We start from the raw sequence: 26,542 nt of genomic DNA, 5'->3' as shown, positions 1-26,542 counted from the left end.
AACAAGAGTGGTCCCAGGACAGAACCCTGTGGGACGCCACTTGTGACCGGTTTCGAGTCTGACATGGCTCCAGCAACTCTCACTCTGTGGGTTCTGTCTTTGAGCCAGTTTGTGACCCATCTTGTGACATAGGGTATTGGGTTAAATGATGAGGGCCTGCAGTAAGTCCAAGCATGAGTTATAGGTCTCTTGGGTCATACAGGATGACCTATAACTTGCAAGGATATAATATTTTTGCCTTTGGAAATCTGGACATGGAGAAGCTCAGTTGCATCATCCTGTATGCCTAGTCTTGAAGTGAGTTTGTTGTTGATAATAGACTGAAACAACTCCATGTTTGGCCCTTGCCTGTGCAGCAGTTGGCCTGAATGTGTGAAAGGCACTGTAGCCCTGCACTGCCAGGGTGCTCTCTGCAGCTTTGAACCACGTCTCGGTAACTGCACAGATGCCCACATTCTCCGAGAGCAAGGAAGGACTGAAGTTTCTTGTTTAGGCTACTGGCATTGAGCAGTAACACCTTTAGACTCCCTTGGGCTGGTTTTGCATTTTCAGAAGATTTTTCAGTTTGGCAATGCCTAAAAAGGCACTATGGGGGAGAAAACTGCTTTAGCCAATATTTGAAAGCCAAGAGGGGAAAGGTGCAGGCCATCGCTGGCAAAGTACTGTGGTTTGTTGAAGATATACCCCCCCCATGCAGACAAATATTGTACTTCTTTGGAATGACACCAGAAACTAAGACAGTTATTGACGTCAATCATCTTTATTCATATTGTGGCATAATCCCTGGTGAAGGCAGAATACTGCTCAATGCTAGGCACATACCTGCCAGGGAACACAGTCCAAGAGTTCCACAATGTCTTTGTTCATATACTCCACGGAGGTACGTCTCAGGTCATTTACACCCACATGGACTATGACAGAGTCATACTGGTACTTGAGGTCTGATGCTTTGAGTGTATGGGTGATTTGGTGGATCCTGGCCCCTGATACAACCATCTTTTTTATTATTTGAAAAGTTGTGTGAAAACAGCTTATGTGTCAAGACAACAATCTCACAAAAGAAAATATTATAACCTTAATTTACTAGAAAGGGAGCTTCTTAAACAGATTCAGTTGGACAGAGCAGTCAGGTTTATGAAACCTGACAAGGGGGGTGGGTTTGTCTGTATGGATGCAGTAGAATACTTGGGGTCTATATCACCACACTGAATGGTGTTAAGTTCGAACACCCTTTGTTTGAACATAAAAGTCCGAAAACCCTAAACAGCGAACTCACGGAACAGCAAATTTTTCTCCCAGGGGAAAAAAAAAAAATCGCTGCTCCGTGAAAAAAAAAAAACGGGGGATGTGCCCCCCCCCACACCTCCCCTACTTAAATATACCAACTCCGAGATCACACTACAGTGGAGAAAATAGCAAAGCCCTGAAAATGGCCCACCGATTTTTTTTCCAGGGAAAAAAAAATCAATGTGCCGTGACTTCGCGGTTTAGGGCTTTCGGACTTTTCAGTTCGAACAAGAGCGTTTGAACTTATCACCATTCAATGTAGTGATATAGACTCGAATACGTGCATAAAATGCCAACAATATTAACTAATGAGGATACTTACTGCCTATCATCTAAAAATGAAATTATGGTTGTGTACAGTAGGACTGATTTAATGCTACAGGAATGACACTGAAATGGCATGATAAAACACTTCTACACATGCATAGTTGAAGGCAGATTTCCCTGTAATTACCACCATTTTTGGTACACCAAAAGTGCATTCCGACATTTCAGAAATACCACTGCATCTCTCTATCTCTACCCATGGCTTAAAAACTGAACCTATTGTGAAATTTATAGACTGGAAACTAAGGAACTGTTTACATGACTCATTTTGTATTTTGAAGTATTTGTGATTTTTTTTATGTAAATTAAAACAAACTGTGGTCAATGAAAATAGTAAATTTTATTACTTTGGATGGGATTAACTTCCTCTCAGTTATTCCTCACAGGGCTGGTCTAAAATGATTTGAGGAAATGTTACTTACAAATTACGAACTTTGATATACAGTGGATATAAAAAGTGTACAAATCCCAGTTAAAATGCCAGGTAAAATGAGACCACAATAAATCATTTCAAAACTTTTCCCACCTTTAATGTGACCTATAACCTGTACAATTCAATTGAAAAACAAACAAATCTGTTAGGGGAAAATATAAAAAATAAAAAATGTACAATAAGCCGGTTGCATAAGTGTGCACACCTTTAAACTAATACTTTGTTGAAGCACCTTTTGATTTAATTACGACATTCAGTTTTCTTGCGTACACACCTGCCATCAATTAGAGAGACTCTGATCAACCCCATATAAAGCTCAGCTGTCCTAGAAGTATTTTCCTGACATTTACTCAGTTGCCTGCTACAGCAAAAGCCATGGTTCGCAGAGAGCATCAAAGGGAGCTCACTGTTGAAAGGTATCAGTCAGGAGAAGGGTACAAAAAAATTTACACAGCATTGCATATACCATGGAGCACAGTAAAGACAGTCATCAAAAAGTGCAGAAAATATAGGACAACAGTGAAATTGCAAAGAACTGGACGTCCTTCCAAAATTGATGAAAAGACAAGACAAAAGCTGGTCAGGGTAGCTGCCAAGAGACTTAACAGCAGCACTGAAGGAGCTGCAGGAATTTCTGGCAATTACTGGTTGTGTACTACATGTGACAACAATCTCCTGTATTCCCTGTATGTCTGGACTATGGGGTAGGGTTGCAAGACAGAAGCCTTTTCTTACACAGAAACACATCCAGGCCTGGCTAAAATTTGCAAAACAATACATCAAGTCTCCCAAAAGCATGTGGGAAAATGTGTTATGGTCTAATGAGACCAGGGCCGAACCTTTTGGCCACAATTCCAAAAGGTACGTTTGGAGCAAAAACAACACTTCACATCACCAAAAGAACACCATCCCCATGGTGAAGCATGGTGGTGGAAGTATCATGCTTTGAGGTTGCTTTTCTTCAGCTGGAACTGGGGCTTTAGTCAAGGTGGAGGGAATTATGAACAGTTCAAAATGCCAGTCACTTTTGGCCCAAAACCTTCAGGTGTCTGCTAGAAAGCTAAAGAATAAGATGAATTTCACCTTTCAACACGACAATGACCCCAAGCATACATCCAAATAAACAAAATAATGGCTTCACCAGAAGAAAATTAACATTTTGGAATGGCCCAGCCACAGCCCAGATCTAAATCCAAGAGAAAATCTGTGGGGTGACCTGAAGGGCTGTGCACAAGAGATGCCCTCGCAATCTGACAGATTTGGAGCACTTTTACAAGGGAGAGTGGGCAAATATTGCCAAATCAAGATCTGCCATGCTGACAGACTCCTACCCAAGAAGACTGAATGCTGTAATTAAATCAAAAGGTGCTTCAACTAAGTATTAGTTTAAGGGTGTGCACACTTATGCAACCAGCATATTGTACGTTTTTTATTTTTTATATTTTTCCCCTAACAGATTTGTTTGTTTTTCAATTGAATTGTACAGGTTACAGGTCACTTTAAAGGTGGGAAAAGTTTTGATACGATTTATTGTGGTCTCATTTTTTTATATCACAAAAATCTGGCATTTTAACAGGGGTGTGTACACTTTTTATATCCACTGTACTGATGTAAGGATGGTTTTGGATTTTATGGAGATTGTTTTGACTGAAAACTTCATGTACTTTGAGGGGGAGCATTTATGTCAAAGGAAAAGAGTGACTATGGGGGCTGAATGCTCCTCCATTTATGCCAAGTTAGTTCTGCATTACTGGGAAAGGCATTTTATGTTTCTACATCCCTTATATAGTATTTACTTCAGATACCTGGAGGACATTTTTGTCATTTGACAGCGCAGTGGTACAGCAGCAGCATTGTCGCCTCACAGAAAGAGGTTGTCCAGATCAATTCTCGGCTGGAGTGCCTTCTGTATGGAGTCTACATGTTCTCCTTGCGTTCGTGTGGGTTTCCTCTGGGTGCTCTGGTTTCCTCCCACTTTATAAAAACATGCGTCTGGAGCATTTCTCCCCAGGCCTCTGCTGAAAATTGGCTTCGCTGCAAGTTGGACTTTCCTGGTAAACAAATGTTAAACAACAAATAGATAAAATCTGGGAAGGAAACAACGAGCAATCTTTACAATTTGTGATTTAGAAAACATTACAGATTTTTTTTTTTAATTCAGGTGTGTAATGTATAAGGATATTATTAGTTTTTTTAGATGTTTTAATTGAAAAATGGCTTCTAGGATTTATTAAAACAAACACTGTAATTCATATATTCACTTTTTGAGTGGTCACCCTCTGCACACCAAACAAGGGATTGTGAAGAGTCAAATTATTAGGGTTTCCAGACTGACCTCATTTTATTTTATTTATATAACATTTGTTTACTAGGAAAGTATGACTCGGACAGAGCACATTTTCAGTGGAGGCCCTGGGAGAAATACTCCAGAAGCACGTCTTTGGAATGTGGGAGGACATCCACTCAAACACAGGGAGGAAATCCATACTCCACACATAATGACCCCAGCTGAGAATTGAACCGGAGAACCTCTTGCTGTGAGGTGACAATTTTGATAATCAATTCCACACAGAAGTACAAATGAGAAGTTATGTACCTACCATAACGTTCCATGTTAGTTGTCTTCTTCTCGCCTTCTTTCTTTCTGGATGGGTTCGGAGCCGATCCTCGGCTCCGACTCGGCTTATGCCAAAGCACGAGAGCTATTTTTACCGGCTCAAGGTAACCCTGTATCCCACAATGCTAGGCGCTAACTACCCAGATCTCGTTTGATAGCTAACACTATAGCAGTTTTGCCCCCAGAACAAAGGAGAGAATGGCATACTCATGTAGATAGCCATCCCAAGAAAAGGATAACCACTGGAGACCATAGTGAGAGAAAGGCAAGGCTCCTTAGGATCATAACGGTCTGTCCAGGCTAGGGGGTTGGAGGGCGGGACGCAAGAAAGAAGACGAGAAGAAGACAACTAACATGGAACGTTATGGTAGGTACATAACTTCTCAATGTTAAGCTGTCAATCTCGCCTTCATTCTTGCTGGATGGGACCGCGTCCCTAGCACCTTAACCCTGGGTGGCTCGTTGGAATAGACTCTTGAGGACTGTGGAACCAAAGTTAGCTCGGCTACTGGAGGCCATGTCCAATTTGTAATGAGAAATAAAGGTATGGAGAGAGGCCCATGTGGCTGCCGCACAAATTGAATCTAAGGGCAACCTGTCCTGAAAGGCTATAGACGTAGCTAAGGCTCTAGTTGAATGGGCTCTAGGTCTTGAAGGAAGCTTTTGATGCCTCAGTTCATAGATGAAAGTGATGACAGAGGCCAACCATCTAGAAAGGGTTACTTTGGAAACTGGAAGGCCTTTCTTCCCTTCAGCATAAGATAGGAAGAGCTGGTCAGATTTCCTAATTTTCTTGGTTCTATCCAAGTAGTAACGGAGTTGGTGATGAACATCCAAGAAATGCAACTTTTGTTCCGCTCTGTCACAGTAATTAGGGAAGAAAACTGGGAGATCGATAGTCTGGTTTAGATTTGCCTCAGAAGATATCTTGGGTAAAAAGGAGGGGTTTGTTCTGAGGGACACTCTATCCTTATGGAAAACAAGATAAGGAGGACGAACGCAAAGGGCGTGAAGTTCTGAGACTCTCCTCGCAGAGGTTATGGCTACTAGAAACAAAGTTTTCCATGAGAGTAACTTCAAGGAACAGGAAGCCGCAGGTTGAAAGGGAGGGAGAATCAAGGAGGTTAAAACTAGATTCAAATCCCACTGCGGTGGGGGATGTCTAACCGGGGGCTTGAGCAAAAAGATACCTTTGAGGAATGCTTTACAAAGTTTATGAGACATAATGGAGGAGTCTGCCAAGCCAACATGAAAATTTGAAATGGCTGCTAACTGGACTCTGATAGTGGAGGAAGAACCCGAATGAAAGAGTTCGGCCAAAAAATCTAAGACCGATTGGATAGGAGCCACAAATGGGTCTATGTTCCTAGATTTTGCCCAGAAGGAAAAACGTTTCCATTTGTTGGCATAAATCCTCCTGGTAGAAGATTTGTGAGAAGCTAAAATGATGTCACGTACTGAATGGGAGATAAAGGGAAGCCTGGCTAAGGTTGGAAGTGGAGCAACCAAGCTGTGAGGTTGAGAGAGGGGAGAGATTGGTGCAGCTTGCCCGACTGATGGGTCAAGAGATCTGGAACTGGGTCCAGATGCCAGGGCTGCTCCAAGAGGTAATGGTGCAGGAACGGAAACCATATTTGTCGAGGCCAGTACGGAGCAATGAGGATCATCGTGGATCTCAAGGCGGCAGCTTTCTGAATCAACTGAGTGATTAATGGAAAGGGGGGAAAGGCGTACAGGAGACCCCGGGGCCAATCGTGGACTAGAGAGTCTCTGGGAGGGTGGCCGAGAAGAGGGAAGAGAATGAAAAATTCATGGGATTTGCTGTTCTGGGGTGTAGCGAAAAGATCGCAGCAAGGCTGACCCCATAAATTTCTTCCACTACTGACTGCTTGAGAGACCACTCATGCGGCATGAGAATGGCTCTGCTCAGCCTGTCCGCTATGACGTTGGACTTCCCGGGGATATGAGTTGCTATCAGAAACCGTTGAGAGGAGATTGCCCACTGCCAAAGTCTGAGTGCTTCTCGACATAAGGGATAGGACTTGGTTCCGCCCTGCTTGTTGATGTACCACACTACGGACATATTGTCCGTCTGAACTGCAATCGTCCCAATGGGAAGAGAGTCCTGAAGGGCTTGCAACGCTAAAAGAACTGCTCATCTCTAAGACATTGATGTGCAGGTGGCACTCGAAAGGTTGCAAAGTGCCCTGGACCGTCCTGCCCTGAAAATGCCCCCCCCCCCCCGATCAGGGAGGCATCCGTTGTCACTGTAGCAACCGGGAGAACAGGTCTGCCCTGAGACACTTGAAGGGAGACCATCCACCAAGACAGGTGTTTCTTGCATGACTGGGTTATCAAAATGTAGTGTGACATTGGGAGCTGCTGGAAGGACCACTGAGAGAAGAGCATCCATTGCAGGAGTCGCATGTGGAATCGAGCTAAGGGAAGTAACGTAATGGCAGCCGCCATGAGACCTAGAGTCTTCAGTACAAACTTGGCCTGAATTTTGTTGTTCTGAAGCAGGATATGAACATGTTCGCGAATATCTGAGATTCTTTGAGCCATCAGTTTTGCAGAGAGTTCGACTGTGTATAATATGGCGCCTATGAAGGTAATAGACTGAAAAGGCGACAAGGCAGACTTTTCGAAGTTTATGGAGATACCTAGCTCTTCGCAAATCTGAATGGTGTAATCTCTGGATTGAATAAGTTGATGCCTGGTGGTGGCGGTAAGGAGCCAGTCGTCTAGATATGGAAACACCTGGAATCCTTGACGCCTCAGATAAGCCGTAACCACTGCCATGCATTTGGTGAACACTCGGGGGGCTGTAGTGAGACCAAAGGGCAGGGCCCTGAACTGGTAGTGACTGGCTCCCAGCTGGAAGCGGAGAAACCTTCTGGAGTGTCTGTGCATTTTGATGTTGTAGTACGCATCCTGAAGGTCTATAGAGCACATCCAGTGGTCCTGACCCAAAATGGGTAGAATGGACTGTAGCGTGACCATCCGGAACTTTGTTCTTTGAACAGACTTGTTCAGTCTGCTGAGATCCAAAATTGGTCTTCAGTCCCCTGTCTTTTTTGGTACTAAAAAGAACTTGGAGTAGATTCCGGATCCTTGCTGGTCTGCTGGGACTGGCTGGATGGCCCTTTTTCTTAGCAGTTTTGAGATTTCTAATACTGCTTGTTCCCTTAGGCCGGGTGGAACATCTGGAAGGGGCCTGTTTGGCTGTTTTGTGGTGTGGACAAAGGGAATTTTGTAACCCTCGGATATGATCGACCGTACCCATGTGTCTTCGGTAAGGGAAAGCCAGGCTTTTGGGTACAGTGATAATCTTCCCCCGACTGCCTCCGAAGGTGGACAGTCGGGCAGCTTCTCAGGGATGCTGGAAGGGTTGGCCAGAGACAGCTTCTCTGCTACCCTGATTCTGCGGACCCCCTCTGCCCCTGGGGTGGCGTCTATTGTTGTCCCCCCCCACCTCTAGGGGGGGGAACTCGCCTCGTGCGTCCGGCGCGACTCCCTGTGGTTTGCGGAACCACATTTTTCCACCCTTCTGACCTTTGGGGTATGGTCTGGATGGGATGGAAAAATGGACTCCCACGGCAGAGAGAGTCTTGCCATCTTGTTCGCATCTGGTCAAAGTATCCTTCACCTGAGGTCCAAACAACGCCGAACCATCAAAGGGAGAGTTGGTGAAGGATGCCTTGAAGGGGTCAGCAAAGTTACAAAGCCGCATCCAGGCATGCCGTCTTAAGGCCACACCTGTGCCTGCAGCCCTACTCGCCCCATCGGCCGCATACAAAATAAGCCGCATGGAGGAGTTAACAATCGAGTTTAGGGTTGCCAGCTGGGAGTTGATTTTGTCCTGAGACCCTGCAGCTGTTGGATCCTGTAGTGTGTCACCCATTTCTTTGAGCAAGTCTCGTTGAAGACGGGTGAAATGACATAAGTAATTCAGCGACCGCATGGTAAAGGTCGCTGAAGAAAACATCCTCTTGCCGTACCTATCCATGGTCCTAGATTCCTTATTAGGAGGACGGATAGGTACCAAAGGATCAGCCAGTTCCTTCTTAGTGGCTGCCGCCACCACCATGGCATCAACAGGGACACCCTTGGTCAAAAACTGTTTATCAGCAGGGGCTGTGATAAATTTTGAAGGCCTCCGCGGGGTTGGTTCCATCTAGTCAGGGGCCATCCAAGCCTTCCTGGCCACCACGTCCATAAGGGGGTCAAAGGGCGGAGACACCCAGGAGGTGGAAGGGCGAGAACCAAATGCCTCTAGGTAGACCGACTAGTCCTCGGAAGGTTTGAGGGTAGATCAGTTCCCCCTCTGCTTGAGGATCTCAAGGATGTCAGAGAAGGAGACATCCTCAGAGGGGGATCTTGGGGACCCCTCCGACTCATCCAAGTCGGTATCAGATGTGACGGACTCAGGGGAGTCCAGATGCTTCCTCTTACATTTCCTCTTCCGAGGGGGCTCCCCTGACAGATCAAGGGAGGCCTCAGAAGAGGAGGATGCTCCCAATGGGGGCCCCTGAGGCGTAGGATCTCTGCGGTCAGGGTCGAGAGGATGAGTAGAGACCGTAGCAGGCACTACAGTGGGAGGAGCTGAGGGAGCCGACTGAGGAACAGGCACAGGGGCCAGCACACTCCTCATGACCTCGAAAGCACCCCTATCAGGCAGAGAAGAAGGTCCCCGCTCCGAGGAGATAAAGACCCCTCCCGGCACCGAGAGGGATGGCTCTGAGGCCGATGTCAGAGCCGAACTCACCTGCGCCAAGAATCTGAGAGGGAGAACGGGGTCGGACAAGGGTCCGATGCCACTCGCCCCCTTGGAGCCGATGAGGGAGTCACGGCGTCCGGATCCCTCCAAGGATGGCACCATAGAGGAAATCGGAGCCGACGACGGAGCCGAAATGGGTGGTATCGGCTCCGTGTCGATGGTTCTGGCTCTCACAAACTCCGGCTCTGAACTCAAGGGAAGAGTCGGAGGAGGAATCGATGATGGAATGGGAATAGCCACTGTCTGTTGAGAAGGGCTATGAAGCATCTGGGCCAGTGCCTGCGACTTAAGGAGTCTACTAACCACCCTCTCGAGGTCATGGTCCGAAAGCCTGGAAGACAGAGAAGAATGGGACCGCTGACTGTGCTCCGAAAGCAAAGGAGATCTCGGAGCCGAGTGGACCGACTCCAAAGAGGGGGACTTGGAGTGCTTATGGGTCAAAGTCGGCTCCGACAAAAACTATCGGAGCCGACTGAGATTTTGAAGCGTCGGCTCCGGCCGGAGCCGATGCTAAAGCAGAAGTAGCACCACTGGTTGGAGACTCTAAACTCGGAGCCGACGATTTAGTGGGCTTAGAAGGCTTGCCCGACGAAGACTTGGCCGGAGAGCCTTCAGGCTTCAATAAGCCTCTCAAAATCAATTTGTTCCTGCAGGACTCTTGGACTGAATGCATGGCAGACGGAACAAGAGTCCTGCAGGTGCAGAGGGCCTAGGCAATACACGCAAGAAGTGTGACCGTCTGTCAGAGACATTTTCTGACAGCACAAGTCACACTTCTTGAAGCCTGAGACCTTGGATTCCTTAGACATAATGTAACACACCCAAACACCACACACACACACTACAGTAAATAAAAAACCTAGTTCAGTCACAACACCACACCAAAGACTGAAACTACAAGTAACAGAGACTTTAACTAATTTACCCAAAAAAAACTAACTTGGCCCTAAGGCCTAGTGTATAAGGGAAAGGAAGGGCCGGGGGGGGTAGAAAATAGACCCAGAAGGGGACTATACAAGTCGGGATACTCTAAGTAGGGGACAAGGGTATAAAGAACACTAACCTGAAATAAAAAGGGAAAAAATCTTACCCAAAAAGCTGTTCTTTTTGAAAAATTACCAGAGCTGGCAAAAACGCAACCTCGCAGCTAAGCGGCAAACGAGATCTGGGTAGTTAGTGCCTAGCATTGTGGGATACAGGGTTACGTCGAGCCAGTAAAAATAGCTCTCGAGCTTTGGCATAAGCAGAGTCGGAGCCGAGGATCGGCTCCGAACCCATCCAGCAAGAATGAAGGCGAGATTGACAACTTAACATTATTGGTTAATAAGTACAGGGAGAGGGGATACCCGCAAAAAAAAAAAAAATTGGATGAAATTATTAAGGATGTGTGTTCTAGGAGGGGTACTGACTTTGGCCCCATTTTACATAACTTTTACATAATTGTTTTAACAACAAGGGTCCAAAGCAGAAGTCCAATTATGGTACAGATTTTGTTCTTTTGTAACCACTTATTCTATTAACAGTAACAATGTTAGGGATGTACTAAGGAAACATTGGAAGTTACTTGAACATCTTGCTATCCTGGCTGGGCTGATTGGGGCAGGTCTAATTGTGACCCATAACAGGAGACCTAATAGACCTAATATTAAAAACATTTTGGAAAGGCCATTTTTTTACAAGGACTAATGGTCCCAAACCAATGGTTAAATGCAGTGCCCATGGTCAATGCCAGTTTATTAATACCAAAGGAGTGGGGGAAATGTATCATAACACGTTAAAGTGGGTTAAACCAGGTAGGTAAAATTGCTCTTCCACAGGTGTGGTTTATTTAGTAACGTGTTTCATGTCCCACATTTTATATTGGCAAGATGGAGAACGCCTTGTGTAACTTCAAACATGTGGGTTGTCGGATCTGACAGGATATGAACTTGGTGCCGATCTCGAACTTATCAGTTCCAGAGCTCTGACTCCTCCCCTACAAATAATACCCTACGGTGAAGGAAAAAATTGTAATAGAAAGAAAACAACCTACAAGCTGTAGTGACTACAGAAATGCATTCAGTTTAATGAGACTGCAATTAGTGTGTTAACGTCCACTTGGCCATCTAAAAGCCAAAGCTGACAATTTGGAAGGGGGAGGGAGGGATAGAGTTTGAAATGGATTAAAATAAGGCAACATGGCTCTGATGTTATGCTAAGTACACAACTACTGTATTTACTGTTGTTTGTTTTCATTCGTTCAAACATGTAGGACAGAATCCCAAGCTGTCATCTGGGTGGTACCAGGGAAGGACTTTCCTGAGGACGGTGGAGGCAAAGGACAAGTGGGATCTTGACTGTTCATCCAACTTACAGTGGGACACAAAGGTGTGTACTGTTGCCCAGGTAGCTGCTGCACAACTGTCCTCAACTGATAATCCTCTATTGAAAGATGAAGAAGTAGAAACTGCTCTCATTGAGTGTGCCTTATGCTAAAGGCAAGATTTGTCTTTAGTATGCAAAGGAGAGACAATCTAAAAGCCATCTGGATAGGGTTACTTTTGAAACTGCTTTTCCCAATTTTGGTCTAGCAAAGGAAATAATTAGTCAACATTTCTGAAATTCTTTGTCCTGTGAATACAAAATCTGAGTTGCCTGTGAATATCCAATAAATGAAGCAGGTATTCTCCTTTATTGGAGTATCTTGGAAAAAGTATCAGGAGATGTACGGATTGGTTTAAGTTAGTAATGGATGCCACCTTAGGGATAAAGGAGGCATTAGTTCTGAAGGAAACCTTGTCCTTGCGAAAAAAACAGATATGGGAGTTGACAAAAGGGCTTCTAATTCTGAGATTTGTCTGACCAATATTACTGCAACTAGAAAAACATTTTTCCAAGATAGAAATTTTAAGTCCACTTTATTAGAGGGCTCAAAAGGAGGTAGTGTGAGGGCAAGCAATAGAATGGTAATGTCCCATGCAGATGTTGAGATGCCTAAAGGGAGGTCATAATAAAAATGTACCCTTAAGAAAAGATTTTGAGATCTTAAAGAATGCAACAGAATTATCATTGAAACTAACATGAAAACTGGAAATAGCCGCCAACTGAATCTTGATAGTTACATAAATGGAACCTTTGTCAAAGATCAGGTACAAATTCAAGTACAGATGGCACTGGTGCTGAAAAAGGATCTAGCCCTTTAGAATGGACCCAAATTGAAAATCGCTTCTATTTGCTGTGATAAATTTCCTTAGCAGACATTTCCTGAGAAGCAGACAGAGTCTTGATCACTCAGGTGGAAGCCTGGCATCTTTGGCTAAGGTTAAAATTAGAGGTACTATGGGGTTAACTTCATGGACATATGAGCCCGGAGGGATGGGAGATCTGTATATAGATCCAGCATCTATGGTGGATGTACTAGAAGAGGCTACAGGAAGGGGAGAACCAAGTATGTCAGGGCCAAAACGGTGTAATGAGGGTAACCTTGGCATTGCTCTGTATGAAGTTGCTCATTAGAGGTAATGGTGGAAAAGCATACAGGAGTCCCGGGGTCCAAATGTGGACCACAGCATCCCTCGGTGACTCTCCCTTTGGGGAAGTTAGGGCAAAGTAGCTGCTGCATTTTTTGTTTTCTGCTCAGACAGAAGGCAAATATACTGCAGACAGGTTGGCCCCAGCAACTGAAAATTGTGCCACTGAAGGGTTAAGGGACCAATTGTAAGGCATTAGAAGTGTTTTGCTCAAACTGTCAGCAAGAACATTGGTGATCCTTGGGATGTGTGTTGCAATTACAAAGCGCTGCAAAGACACTGCCCACTGTCAAACCCATTTGGCTTCCTGACAAATAGGGTAAGAATGAGTTCCTCCTTGCTTGCTGATGTACCATACAATGGTCAACTTTTCTGTCTGAATGGATATCAGACCCTTGGGAACAGGTCCTGAAATGCCTGCAATGGTTCATAGGTTCATAGGTAGGTACTAGGCTATTGGCTCTAGGGCCTATATAAGCCTAGCCAAAGGTACCCTGGCTTTCGCCACCCAAGAAAATTATTTTCCTGTGCCACTGTCGAGCAGAGCCACAGAAGTGATCCCCGGGGTGAATTTCCTATCTCCCATCCAATCATCAAGATTTTTCTTGAACAGTGCTAACGAGGAGCTTTGTTTGATATAGATAGGTAGTTTGTTCCAGAGTATGGGAAGTCTCTGGGACAGGAATCTATCCCTCCAGCATGTTCTGTTTATTGTGGTGACGAGGTTTAGGTCCCTAGAGCGTGTAGCTCGTAGGGATTGGGATTTCTTTAAGTGGGGCATGTCTAAAAGCTCTGGGTTTGACATAGCTTTGTGGGTTAGGCAGAGATCGCCTCTGAGTAGGCGATATGCAATGGAGTAAAGCTGCAGTTTTTTGAGATGGTCTACATAGGGCATCTCTTTGAGGCCGGTAATCCTCTTTGTGAGGTATTTCTGTGGCCTTTCCAGTTGTTGTAGATGTCTTGTGAGGTACATACCAAAAGGGGCATTGTACTCTATAATGGGTCTAATGAGTGACGAGTAGAGGGGAACAATGACCTCTTTTTTCCTGGATGAGAAACCTTTTGTGATGAAGTGTGCCACATAGAAGGATTTCCTGACTACGGTGGCGATGTGATTATCAAAGGAGAGACTACTGTCCACCTGTGTCCCAAGGTCTCTTATCACACTTTCGGTGTTAAGTAGACTACCACCTATGTGGTAGTTCATGGGTACTGAGTTTTTACCAAAAGGAATGACAATGCACTTTTTGGCATTGAGCTTGAGGCTATGGCTTTGACACCAGGCATCTGTCTCAGCAAGGCCCTTTTGTAGGATGTCCACATCTTTTGGAGTTTTGATTATGGCTCCTAGTTTGCAGTCATCTGCAAACTTCGTTAGCCAAAGACCTTCTGTGTTGGCCTGTACTTCAGAGAAGTAGATACCAAACAGGAGAGGACCCAGGACTGAACCCTGTGGTACTCCACTTGTCACTGATCTGAAGCTGGATTTGGAGTCTGCTACTTTCACAGTGTGGGCTCTCTAACTGAGCCAGTTGGAAAATCATCTTGTGACATAGGGATTTATACCTAGTTTAGTGAGTTTATCTATAATTCCAGAGTGGGGGATGGTGTCAAAAGCCTTGGCGAGATCTAGATAGGCTGTGTGAACCACCTTACCCTCATCTACGGCTTTGGTGACTGCTTCAAAGAAGTCTATCAGGTTTAGGAGATATGATCTGCCTTTTACAAACCCGAACTGGGTGGGGTCCTGAGTTTGGAGATTACCAATGTCATTGTTTATAAGTTCCATGATGATACGCTCCATAGCCTTGCAGACCAGGCTCGTTACGCTAATGGGGTGGTAGTTTCCGGGGGTCTGTGCTGGCTCCCCCTTTGTGGAGTGGGATAACTGTTGCTGTGCGCCATTCAGTGGGCACATAGCCTGAGGTGAGGCTATGATTGAACATGGTACTTAGGTGGGGTGCCAGTTCGTTCTGTAGTTCATGTAGAACACAGCCTGGGATGTCGTCAGGTCCCACGGAGGCTGTGTTCTTGGCTTTGGATAGTGTGTTTTTTACCTGTGCCTTTCATGTAGTCTAAGGAGATTACAGGAACTTTGCATTCTTCTGGTATAGAGATGGGCCCTTTAGGGGATGACAGAGGGGTAAAGTTAGCACTGAACCTATCTGCCAGGATGTTGGCAATATCCGTTGGTTCTGTATATTTACTGCCATTGTGCTGTAACTCAGAGCAGATCTGAGTGTTGCTATTGAGATTCTTGGCACAGCTATAGAATGCCTTGTGGTTGTCTTTAGAGTCAGTGGCGATTTTGTTTTCATAGCTAGCTTTGGAGGATTTTATGAGGGATCTCAGCTTCTTACTGAAGCTGACCAGGGAGTTTCTCCAATCATGGGATTTTACTCTTTTTTGCAACAGTTTCTTTCTTCTGTTGTAGAGTTTGTTTATGGCAGGGGACCACCAGATTGGCTTCCTTTTTTTGGAAGATAGCATCTTGGTTCTGTTAGGGATTGCACGATCCATGCACTCATGTAAGTGCTTATAAAGTGCATTTGTGTAGGATTCAGCAGTCATACCTCTATTGTCCGTCAGCATTGGTGTCGTGAAGTTTGCCACTTCTGTCTTAAGAAGCGAAGTTGGCTTTGGAGAAATGTTTTACTGTGGTTTCCCTAATGGGGGGTGGGGGAGGGATGTGGATGTCTAGGGTGATTAGCTTATGGTCAGATCTGACCAACGAGGAATTGACCTCTGGTGTGGGGCACTGGTTGCCCATGTTGGTAATAACCAGGTCTAGGATATTGCTGCCCCTGGTGGGGGTGTGGATAAGTTTTTCCATGGCATTGGAATTTATGAATTCCAGAAAACGTTGAGCACAAGAGTTGATACATGAGTAGTTTTCCCAGTTAATGGTAGGGTAGTTGAAATCGCCCATTATTAGGGTGTTAGGTTGTACCCTAATATTTTCCAGTGTATTAAGAAATGAGGAGTGGGAATCCTGGGGCATGGTGGGGGATCTGTAGCAAGCTACAATTTGGATTGCGGTCTTGCCCAGAGTTAGTTGCACTTGGATAATCTCGGATACATTATGCTGAGCAACAAGCCTGGAGGTGTGGATATCCTTAATGAATATGGACACCCCTCCGCCTTTAGTGTTTCGGTCCAGGTTAGGTGGCCGAAAGGTGTGGTATGAATTATAGCCTGGTAATGCAGGGGTACTCTCTGGAGTCTTGAACCAGGTCTCTGTCACTGCACAGATGTCGATGTTCTCCATTTTAAGGAGTGCCTCGAGAGAGTGCATTTTGAGGTTTAGACTTCTAGCATTGAGTAGCAATACCCTCAGATTCTTCTTGCCTGTACCTGTTAGGGTGGTGAATTTGTCATCTGAACCTTGCCTAAAAAAGGCACTATAGGGGTGGCTAGAGCCTTAGCCAGTATCCAGAATCCCAGGGGCGACAGGTGCAGGCCATCTCTGGCAAAGCATCGTGGCTTGTCGATCATGTCATCCCAGGCAGACAGATACTGGATCCCCTTAGAATGACACCAGAAGCTTAGCCAATTGTTGAAGTCAATCATTTTGTCCTTGCACTGTGATATCATTCTGGGTGATGGCAGGATGCTACTCAGGGCTAGGGTCATACCTGCCTGGGCTACAAGATCGGACAGCTCCTCCATGTCCCCTTTCATGTAGTCCAAGGAGGTACATCTCAGGTCATTCACACCAACATGGACAATGACAGAGTCATATTTGTACTTGTTGTGGAGTGACTTGAGTGCATGCGTTATGTGGTGGATCCTAGCACCCGACAGGCAGCTGACAGTAACTTTCTCCTTGTTTAGCCTGGTGAGTGGAACATCAGTGTGCCTGACTATAGAATCACCTATGACTAAAGTGTTGGGTACATTGTTATGCTTTATGGGCTGTTGTTGAGTGGCACACTGAGTTTGTGGGCTATGTGTCATTTGGGTTGTATTGGGGGGTGGAGGTTGCTTGTGTTTCTGCTTTGGAGGTCCCTGTTGCTTCGGCAGGTTTCTACTGAGAGCCTCCGCGAATGTAGGTGTGTGTTGTGTGTTTTGTGTTTCTATGTGTGTGTTTTGGTGGTGTAGGTTTTGAGGGACTATGTGCTGAGTGTGGTGTGGTGCAAGTGTTTACCTTCTCCTCTTGACTGTCTAGTCTAGTCTTGGGTGAAGAGAGCTTTGCTTCCAGTTTGGCTAAATAAGTGCATCTCTCACAGGTTGTAGTGTTGGGTGGTAGGAGGAGAGGGTTGTCTGTGTACATGAGGCAATTACTGCATTGCCCCAAGATGCCCAGATATAAATATAATTGTGGAACTTTGAACATACAAACACAATTGCCAAGAGTTCTTTTTCTATCTGAGCATACTGCATTTCAGTTTGGGTAAGAGTTCACGTTCCATAGGTTACTGATATACCCCCTTGAAGAATGATAACACCAAGACCAAATTTTGAAGCATCACAAGAAAGAGTAACTGGTTTGTGAGCATCATAGTATCTGAGAGTTGGTGGACTGGCAATTTTCTGTTTCAAGACATCAAATGCTCTTTGGTGTTGCTCTAACTTTGACCAAGATGCATCTTTGCATGTCAACTTTCTAAGTGGTGCTGAAAGTTGGCTCAAGTCTGGAATGATTGAAACAGATCACCAACCTCTAGTCACTATTTTGAGAAAGCCTATGCATACAGCTCTTGCCAGATTGCAACATATGATGCTCAGATTGCAAAAGTATAATTTCAATCTTGTCTACACGAAAGGCAAACTTCTTTATCTTGCTGATACTTTATCCAGATCACCCATAAATAGAACAGCATGAAAGTGAGAAACTTGATTTTGAAGTCATGGAAGTGAGAAGTTTATCTTGCACACATGTTAATGAGCTTAGAAGTCACAAAGCTTCAGATCCAATTCTTCAGAAGCTCAACCACTTTATCAGTCGAGGATTGCCGTCAAAACAATCTCGCCTCCCAGTAGACCTGCAACCTTATTTTCCATGCAGAGATGAGATTCTGCCTGACAATGATATCAGGAAAGATCCAAAAGTGATTGTTCCAAAGTCCTTGCAACAAGATTATATTACTATTTTGCACTGTGGCCACCCAGGAGCAGATTCTACCAAAAGAAGGGCAAGAGGACTAGTTTGGCCTTCTGTGTCACAGAACACTGAGAAAGTACTTTCATCTTGTTCTGTATGCAATAATACTAAGCCACATCAACAGAAAGAACCACTTCAGCTAAACCAGATTCCTGAACTGCCTTGGTTGATGGTAGCTACAGACATTTTGGAGTGGAATGGTCAGCATTAATTGGTGTTATTAAGACTCAAATTGGTTAGAGATTGACCTGCTTCCTAATCTAGTGTCCAGTACTGTCATTGCTAAGATGAAGTGTCATTTTGCTGTTCATGGTAGTCCGCACAAAATTATTTCTGACAATGGTACACAGTTTACAAGCCAACAATTCAAAAGATTTGCTGAAGAGTGGAACTTTACTCATGTTACAAGTAGTCCTGAGTATCCACAGTCAAACGGTTTGGCAGAACGTACAGTTCAAAGTGCGAAACAATTACTAGAGAAGTCGAAACAAGACAATAGTGATGTTTTCTTGAATCTCAGAAACGTCCTTCATGATAAACATCTTGGTTCACCTGCACAGAGACTTCTGTAGAGGCAAACCAGAACCACGTTACCATTAGTAACAAATTATTGGTTCCATGTGTCAAGAACAACAGATCAGCGAAAGCCAGTCTGTTGAAGAAGTGCTTATCCCAAAGTCCTATTATAATAAAACTAGCAAACCTCTCAATCCATTACATGAAGGAGAGATCGTGAGGATGCAGACATCCAAAGGTTTTGATTCGACTGGAGTCGTGAAAAGTGTATGCCCAGAGCCGAGATTGTACATTGTGGAATAGCAAGGAGCAGGATTTAGGCACAATCAGAAACATTTTATCCCGGTGTCCGAGCATGTATTGCAGTATCATACCTTCAAGAAAGACTCTATATCTCAGAGTGAGTTATCCAGATTTCCAGTTCCAGAAGATGCTCCAGTAAATATCCCGGTTCCTGAGAAGAATCCAGAAACTCCAGAAGCTAGTTGTTCACCAATAACTGTCCCTGTTGCTAAACCCAGTTCTGATTGCTATACCACTAGATCAGGTCGCATTTCTAGACCATGTTCCAGATACATGGCAACTTGGACATAAGAACATGAATGTTTTGTTTATTTCTTTTTGTCTGTACAACTGCATGTCTTATTCAAATGTCATTATACTGTGGGCAATTCAAGAAAGAGAGAGGACGTAGATCAATATGTATGTATACCTTTAAGAAGCTTTCTAGGGGCTGGGCTTGCATAAGTGTATAAATACTGAGCAAAACGAGCCTGAATGCCACTTTATAGTAAGCTGTTGAGATGCAAGTACGCATGTCTGTGTAATCAGTTAATCAGTTTGTTTATATTTTGCACTGCTGCTATCCATCCTGATGTTTTTCTACATGATAAAGCATATAAATGAACTACCCTATTTTTTAGGCTTAGTTTAGTTATTTCATAAGATATGGACCCATAAAAATTTCTGCTTGTGTGAGAAAACTCAGTAAATCTATGCACATTGTATATGTTATACATCTCTCATTCTCCAGTTTGGCTCTGGTGAGATGAGGGCAGTCCATGATTCCAACAGATTTGATGATGCAGCCAAACTCCTTGGTTAATGTAGCAATCACAGGAAGGACATTTTCTGTAGACTGTTTCTGATACTACCGTTTTCTAAACATCACTGTACTTTTCTCATTTGTATTGTCACATATGGGACCATGAGAATGGAATATGACAGAGGAAGGTTCTTCCCTGCAGGTGTGTCCAGCTGAGGATGGAAAGAAGAGGTCTTCTTTAGATGTGTTCTGAATTGTGGCAAAAGACCACACAGTTATTCATATCTAGGATGGCCCCTAGGACTGAGGCCTCAGCTGGATGTTTGTGTACTCAGGGAGAACTGTACACTCTAAAAACACTGCAACATTGGAGCCAAAGTTATCTGGAGTGCTTCTGCTGAAGACTCCTCTCTCAAACTATCAGCCTAATGATGACAGATGTGGATGTGTTTAGCCTCAGCTGAGAAAATGGTAACATACACTTTGTGAACTCTCTGAGCACATTAAGAAGGCAAAAGGTCAAACAAGTTAACTGAAAGTGTGACATTTCTAGTCTAAATCTGAAGAAGTATCCAAGGGATTTCTAAACAGGATCTACATGTAGGTGTTGTTCAGACTTTCATAATTAGTGAGACAAAGGCAGATATCCTTTACCTGTACAAGAAGTGGGAATTGCCGAGTACGCTTTCTGACTTTTCTTATCATCATTTATTTGTTCAAAGTTGACAATGGGCCTCTAACTGTTTTGGTAAACAAAAACAGGCCAAACAATCCTAAGTAAATTTCCTCTTTCTATATCTGGGACTATGCATTCTTTTATAGTCTGACAGATGCCTTACAATTGGCATCACATGGTGTTGCTGGTCTTCTGATGTACAATGGATGCCTACCAACAGCTGAGAAAGTGAGAAAATGTTATGGCAAAGCTGATGGCTATAACCTCCTTCCCTTCTTTACTTCTCCAGTTGAGAATTATTCCCCTGTACTACCAAGTCGTTCACTGTAGCTTTTAATGGTATGCAGATGAGAGAATGTCACGAGAGCACGCACAGAAAGAAAGCACTAGAGGTCCTCACAGGTAATGTGAGTGTCCCCATCAGCCTCTTATGGAGGGGGGGGGGCAGGAACATCTTAAAATTCCTCTCCTCACCCATCTAAAACAAAAGACGGCTTCGGATAACCATGGTGGAGTAGGGCAGTTCCGAGACCGGTTCAATTAGCATCAATCCTTAAAACTGGACTGACAAAGAGAAATGGTGAAGTCTGATCATCAACTCGCTAGGGTGAGGACTACACTGGGTGAAGCAGGGGATTATGGAACAAAGATGAAACAAAAATTAAGGTGGGACAGGAAGGAACAAAGTAAGCTGTATAACTTCCTGAATGATGGCTATCCAGATGCTCCTGCCTCAGATACCCATTTGACCAAAACAATAAAGCAAACTTTCTCCAAAGTCAGGGCGGTCACCCTAAGAAGTAATGTGGCATGCTGGTCAGACAGGGTGGAAAGAGAATGAATGTACAACTTACACAAAAGGCTTGGTGATCAGGAAGGGACGAATGACAAAAATCACAAGGAAAAAAAAATGTCATAAATCTACAAATATGTGTATGTCGTATTCCGGGTTATGAGAGATAACCATCGATGCACTTATTTTCCTATTACTTGTTTTCCATACACTTAAGACATCTGAGACAAGTTATGACTGCTACAAGAGTCTTCTGACTACTGCATTTACCCATTAAGAAATATATAAAAATAACTGCACATTATGGTATAAAAGTACTGAAAGCCAACAATGAGGTATACTAAGAAAACTAATTAAAAAATACAGTATCTAGACAGGCTTTAATATCCCCTAGAAGCAGACTGACATGAGATGCCCATAGTTGTTCTGAAAACCATCTCAATGGACTGTGCAAAACAAAACTCTGCAGCTGAGAAAACCATTGTTCTAGTGTCTTGCATCTGTTTTTTTGTGTCTTTCGGCTTTTTCCCGGTTAGGGGTCGCCACAGCAGAACTCCGGTCCACTAATGACTGGCAGTAGATTTTTACGTGCTGGCTTGCCGGGCCTAACGCACAACCTTCAATGAAGGAACGCCCATTCACGCATGTTGCCACACAGAAGACACTCTAACTGAGAATCGAATGGGCAACGTCTAACTGTGAGGCGACAACGCTACCGCAGCACCACCACCGCAGTGTCTTGCATCTGTTAACACCTTTTAATCATTTTGGTGCACACGGTTTCTCTGGAACCTTTGTTAGTATGTGAAACCACGAAAGATGTCCATTGAGTGGATGAGTAAGAACAGACACTGCAGTTGCTAGGAATTTGTATGACAAAAAGGAAAACCTGCTGAAGATGTTGGCACAATCATGGGATAGGTATAACGTGCCAGAGAATGACAAACTAAAGACAAGTGCTAAAACACTCCGCTAAAATATGGTAAGATGCAATGAGAGATTATACTACCTAAAAAAGAAGCACTTACAATGTAGGGCAAATATCTTCTGTGCAGTTACATCATCCACACTAAAGATCAGATCATTTCTGCTTAAGCATCAGACTTCTGTTAGGCATTCTCTCGCTCAAGTTTCAACACACCATATCAGCACCTCTGGCATTTGGCTACTGTTCCTAAACAAATCAGATATTCACAAAGCCCACCATAACTAAGGTCCAAATTCTGGTATTCTGGCAGCACAAATACATAATACACTAAACCATGTTTATTTACTTTGCTGCTGTCAGTAACCAGGTTGTTTTGTTTTTTTCTTTTACCTTGAGTTGATGCAGATCTGTTGCTGTTTTCCAGTCCTTATCATCACGGATACGGGTGCATCTAGGAAAGCGGATAGAGATGCCATCAGCAGTGTGAGCCTCAGCCTTTGAAAATTCTGCTCCTGTGATCTCCCACACTGGTGCTTTCTATAGAAAAAGAAAGGCATACAATTCTTAAGGATGTCAGCAACTGTAACACATAGTCATATAGAAAAACAGTTAAAACAATAGCTCAATTACCTTCCTTTCCTCAAAAGGAGAAAGAGAGAGGAAAGGGGCAGTACTAAAGCAAAGAAATACAAAAATGTTCTTATTGTCCCTGTTATCTATGAAGGGACCCCTTCTCTGTTGTTGGTCTATGATTGAGATGAACGTTCCTTCCTTTGACAGTTCAACTACTTTCCACTGAAGTTGCTGTGATCAAGGGTTTGGGTGTTCTCTAATACACTCTACGACATGAGACATGCTAAGGAAATAAGCTTACACACCAAGTCCATCAGTTCATGCCCAAGCAGTGAGCCCCAACATACATCCTGCAAATCAAAATCAGCAGTGTTACAAGAATGTATAAATACACACAATCTACTTATAAAAAAGTCCAACAGTAGTCATTGACTGGCGGGGCTGTCAAGATATTGGGGGATTACAGAACAGTATTAATGACCTGTTGATGAGGGTCTCCTCAAAGATAATACAATAAGAATGCATTTATTACATCAAACTGTGGGGGAACTCCTCAATGGGCTTGCAGTTGGGACAGGAGATGAAAGCCCATGGAAGTTGGATTCTGAAGTAGCAAATATTAAATGAGGCTCAACTAGGCCCAACTCCTGCACACACAGTCCAACATCTGCAAACATATCAATTTTAAAGGAGCTTAGAAGCAAACAAATTCCTTTTGAAGTAGCCATTAATGGTAACATTTTGTGGCTGGCAGTTCATTTCCTGATAGCAAGAGATAATGCAGCAGTAAAATTATGAGGAGATGGATTACTCAGGTAGAAAATGAACTGGTAGTACATGTCGAGGATGCCAAGTGCCTCTTCTTCTATGGTTTCTACCCCCACAGACAAAAAGGCAGGGAGATGAAATGACTGGTTTAAGATCAATTCTGACATCACTATCAGAAGAAAAACTTGGTGGGTTTTAAGGAGTACCTGATCATCCAGCTGGAGAACCAGATATAATTCTCTACAAGGTTCTGAAGCTCTGAGACCCCATGAGCAGAGATGATGGCAACAAGGAAAAGTATTTTTCAACAGAAAAGTTGAAGGTGGTAAACCAGCAGATACTAACAGGACTAGCAAACCTTTCAATTTATTTAACTTAGTTACTTATTTTTACATTTGCTAACTGGGTAAGTACACTAGCTACAGGATCCTTTTCAGGTATGACCTATGACAAAATACTGCAAAAATAACAATGTATCAGAAAAAGCTTTACATACCTGATATTATCAAACATTCAACCAAAATGGATGAAAATTAAATCAAGAAATACTAAAACAAAGTAAGCAAAACATCTTATGAGAAAACTTTACATTGAAACTACCACCAAATTACACAAACTGTCAATCACTAATCTCAAGTCCAAAGGAGGTTAGAGATTCTTTAAAGGCAAACAGCAATGCTGAACTCACTTGGAGGGGCTGCATGAACAGCTGTTGCTGGGCCACCATCCTGAACTTCATGAAAGTGCAGTACAAAGCCAAGCTGTGAAACACCGTGGTCAGTAGTGGTACATGGCTGTAAACTGTAGTAATGCTGAATATCAATATGGTCACAGCTGGATAACTGGCAAGTCAAAAAAGCAGTGTAAAATAGGATAGGTCATGATTTGCCCTTTCCCCTCAGTAGCTCATCCATGGTACTAACATACTTAATAAACTGTTTGTATAAAAGGTACACAGTCTAGCATAAATTGCTTATGGTTTTCTTTACTATTTTAGCAATGCTATGTACTTGCAGTTTGTGTGTTCATTGCTCCAGCATGAATCTATTCTCCATAAGGTCATCACAGGCAGATGTGGATGCAATAGCCAAGACCCATTCTCTAAAGCTGTCTGAGATAATTTGAGAGAACTTGCATACTGATTTACAGTTAGTATATGACACCACTTCACTCAACAGGAGACCTTTGTTCACCTGGAAGAATATGCTAGTCAGATGGAAGGCTTCTAGTGGTTTCAGGGCCCTTCTGAAACACTGGCTGAAGCTCTGGTAGGACCACAGGGTCAACATCACATGCTAGGCTCAGAGGTGGAGCAGGAGGTCTCTTAGAGACTTCCTTGGCTTGAACTTGCAATGCTTCCTGTACTGTCAGAGAACTAAAAGCCTGAAACAAGACTTTTTTTAAACTATTAAATAATAACTTAAGATATAGGCACACAACATTTTTACATTTTTTCCATTTACATACATTATACATTGTATATATGTTTACTTTCTTTACAACTCTTAGTCCTACAAACAGCACTCAATTTCCTTAAACTTTACTCCTCCCTCCTTAACATTATTTTGCAAGTAATGCTCCCAAAAAGTCCATTTCTGTGTATTTCCTCTTTCCCTTTTCTATAGATCCCATTTCAACTTCTTTTATCTCTTTTACATTATTCAATACTTCAAATACAGTTGGCTTACAGTTTGATTTCCACTTTCTAGCAATTGCTTTTTTTGACAGTCAACAGAATTAAACTTAGTAAGGCCTTACCATGTCTAGGAAATTCAGATTCTGTGTCCCAGCTTAAATAATAATTTCCTTAGTTACAGCCACTTGCTCTCCCAATATTTCTCACAGTATTCTGTAAAGAACTATTAAAATTTGTCAGCTCAATGTAATCCCAAAAAGTATGTTCACAGCCACCTCTCCACCACCATACCTACAACATCTGCCATCTACCTGAGGAAAATGTTCTTGAAATCTGTTTGGGGTATAAAAAATATCCATGCAAACACTTCCAAGCAAAATCCCAAGCTTTCTGGCATTTGTTGCACACCCAGGAGACACATGTCCTCCCACTGTTCCCAGTCTCACTTCCCAAACCTTTCCAACATCCTCTGATTGATTCTCACAGTTATCATGCAATATTCCACATGCCCTAGGAATTATCACCTCCTTCAAAGAAGCTTCTGCTCTAGACCTAAACAAAAACTCCACCAGAGCAGGTCCTCCACACCTAGAACTCCTCCATCACCTTCTATCTGCCCACACTCCGATGCAAGTCCCTGGCAGGAATGGCAGTCTCCAGCCTACAGCTCAAACTCCCTACTAGCCCTATCCTACTCCACTAGCCTTCCTCTCTACCATCTGCACCCAGTATCATGTCTCCCTTGCCAGTTCTCCCCAGCAAACTCCAGCCCTCTCTTGCCTACCCCTTTGTACCCCTACTTGCAGTCATACCCACCACTAGCAACATTTCTTTTCTCCATTACACAGCTGTCTCAGTTCTCAGAATACTTCCTGCAACTCAATGAATATAATATTCTGTATTGTTGTAGTTATTTGTTTCAAGAATCTGCATCCAAAATCCTCCACTCCCATTTACCACCCCCCACCCCCTGCTTCATCATCATCCCCTTCCACTTTGATTTACAACCTTCTGCCTGTGCTATGTATATGAACCTTAACTGTACAGGTATAAAGCATCCCTTCAAATTAGGCAACCCCAAACCACCCTGCTCTATTGTGAGAATTAGCTTACACCGATTAACTCTTGCCCTTTTCCTCTCACAAATTCCCTCGACTCTCCATTGGTTATTTTACACAACTTCTTCTGGTGGACAAAAGCATGCCTGACCCATATACAACACCAAAGGGACCAAACACCTCCAAGATCCATATCGCAACATCCATATCCACAAAAAGGAGCTTCAAGTTTCTCAGTTCCTGTACCACCCTTTGTTTAGTCTCTTCCCACACATCCTGGCACAACAGGATATTCCCAAATACTTAATTTCATTGTGTCCCCATAAATATGAGCAATGTTGAACCAATTAGTGTGTGGGCACGCAATCTACGGCTATAGCCTCCATTTTATACTCACCAGTTTTATATCCTGAAAAGACATGACATTACCTCAAAATGCTCTACAACACAGAAATGTCTCCCTCCAGATCCATCAAGTACAAAATATCATCA

The 26,542-nt window shown here is 43.6% G+C and overlaps 1 protein-coding gene across 1 annotated transcript in view; it reads right to left on the bottom strand.

The window, feature by feature from the left end:
* Nucleotides 1–26,542, bottom strand: part of LIG3 (DNA ligase 3) — a 1,243,614-nt gene that overhangs the window by 426,127 nt on the left and 790,945 nt on the right. The window contains exon 18 of the mRNA XM_044058542.1: nucleotides 22,406–22,552. Within this exon, the coding sequence (XP_043914477.1) occupies nucleotides 22,406–22,552 (147 nt within the window). The remainder of the gene's footprint in view (nucleotides 1–22,405; nucleotides 22,553–26,542) is intronic.

The sequence above is a fragment of the Protopterus annectens genome, chromosome 16.part0, assembly GCF_019279795.1.
Source record: "Protopterus annectens isolate FY-2018-M chromosome 16.part0, PAN1.0, whole genome shotgun sequence".
NCBI classification, from domain to species: domain Eukaryota; kingdom Metazoa; phylum Chordata; order Ceratodontiformes; family Protopteridae; genus Protopterus; species Protopterus annectens.
This window is presented reverse-complemented; position numbering and strand designations above follow the sequence as displayed.